The sequence below is a fragment of the Penicillium oxalicum genome, chromosome IV, assembly GCF_001723175.1.
Source record: "Penicillium oxalicum strain HP7-1 chromosome IV, whole genome shotgun sequence".
Lineage (NCBI taxonomy): Eukaryota > Fungi > Ascomycota > Eurotiomycetes > Eurotiales > Aspergillaceae > Penicillium > Penicillium oxalicum.
In genome coordinates this window covers 1,304,510-1,305,599 of record NC_064653.1, presented here as the reverse complement: position 1 = coordinate 1,305,599, position 1,090 = coordinate 1,304,510, and the positions used below count along the sequence as shown (strand labels likewise).

General features: G+C 51.0%; 1 protein-coding gene across 1 annotated transcript; it reads left to right on the top strand.

The window, feature by feature from the left end:
* POX_d05239 (uncharacterized protein) lies at positions 1 to 222 on the top strand (the record flags this gene model as incomplete). The annotated part of the gene is made up of 1 exon (XM_050114088.1): positions 1 to 222. The coding sequence occupies one exon, from the start codon at positions 1 to 3 to the stop codon at positions 220 to 222; it is 222 nt and encodes a 73-aa protein (XP_049969039.1).
* Positions 223 to 1,090: the final 868 nt, after the last annotated feature.

Sequence of the window (1,090 nt, the reverse complement as noted above, 5' to 3'; positions counted from 1 at the left end):
ATGGATGCACAGCCGTTGACCCGGTCGACCTTTCCCCGCTCCAAGTCAGCAGGCTCCGACACCGACAGACATGAACCCACCACGGATCACTCCAATGATCAGCCGCAAGTTCGCCGCTCCTGGTCGCTCAAGAGACTGCTGAGCGGACGCAAGAGACGGCCATATGCCGTGTTGGAGCGGGAGCCCAATCGTCTGCGCAAACGCCCCGACACCAATGATTAAGTGCGCGCATACTGCAGTCACACTTCCATCTGATGAGATGACGTCGGTGAACCCTCTTCTGGGATGGCCGTTGTCGAATCTCACTGCTTTCCCGCCAGTGACTCGTCCGATGATAACCGATACCCACCACAAGAGACACGATATGAGAGATTCGGCACCTCGAGAGCAAAGGAGAAGACGCATTTACACTGCATCAATGTAGTGAGCTGTTGCAGGGCAACGAATCAGATTTCGAGAGCGATATCCTTGGAGAGAGCAGTATAGACTCAGGTCGATGGGTTCTTTCCCCCCGATTCAATCATGCAGTGTAGCACACTCACGAGGACTCAAACAGACAAGCAATCACCTCGTTTAGTTCCACCGAGTCTGAGTGATTCATCCTCGTGGTCTTTGAGCCGGTTCCAAGAACGGCGGTACAGTACCTGGCTGGCATGTCGCATATATCGATTTGGAAACAAAAAAAAGGGCGTTGAATTTTACAGATTTGGCGGGATGTTTTCATTCATGTTTTTTTGCTGTTATGATGCCAACAGGTTGTGGTTTTTTGGGGGGTTGATCTGTCTTTTTTTCTCCAAATGGTATCGGACTTTTACTTTCGATTGTGACTCGACAAAAAGGCTGTGCGGTCAAGCTCGAAATATAGTAGGCAGGAGGCACTACTAGACAACACACTAGACATCGGCGAAATGGTCAATAGACCCTCTCCTTCTCATCAGTGACATTCCATCTGATTTGCCCTTCCACTTGGGTCCTACAAGCTCGACCTTGACGGGTATCTGCATACGACAGGACACCATCGTGACAAGCGTCCCGTCTGGCTGATACTCATTTCGTGCTCGTGGGTCAGGCTCGCAATCACAAATGCGGG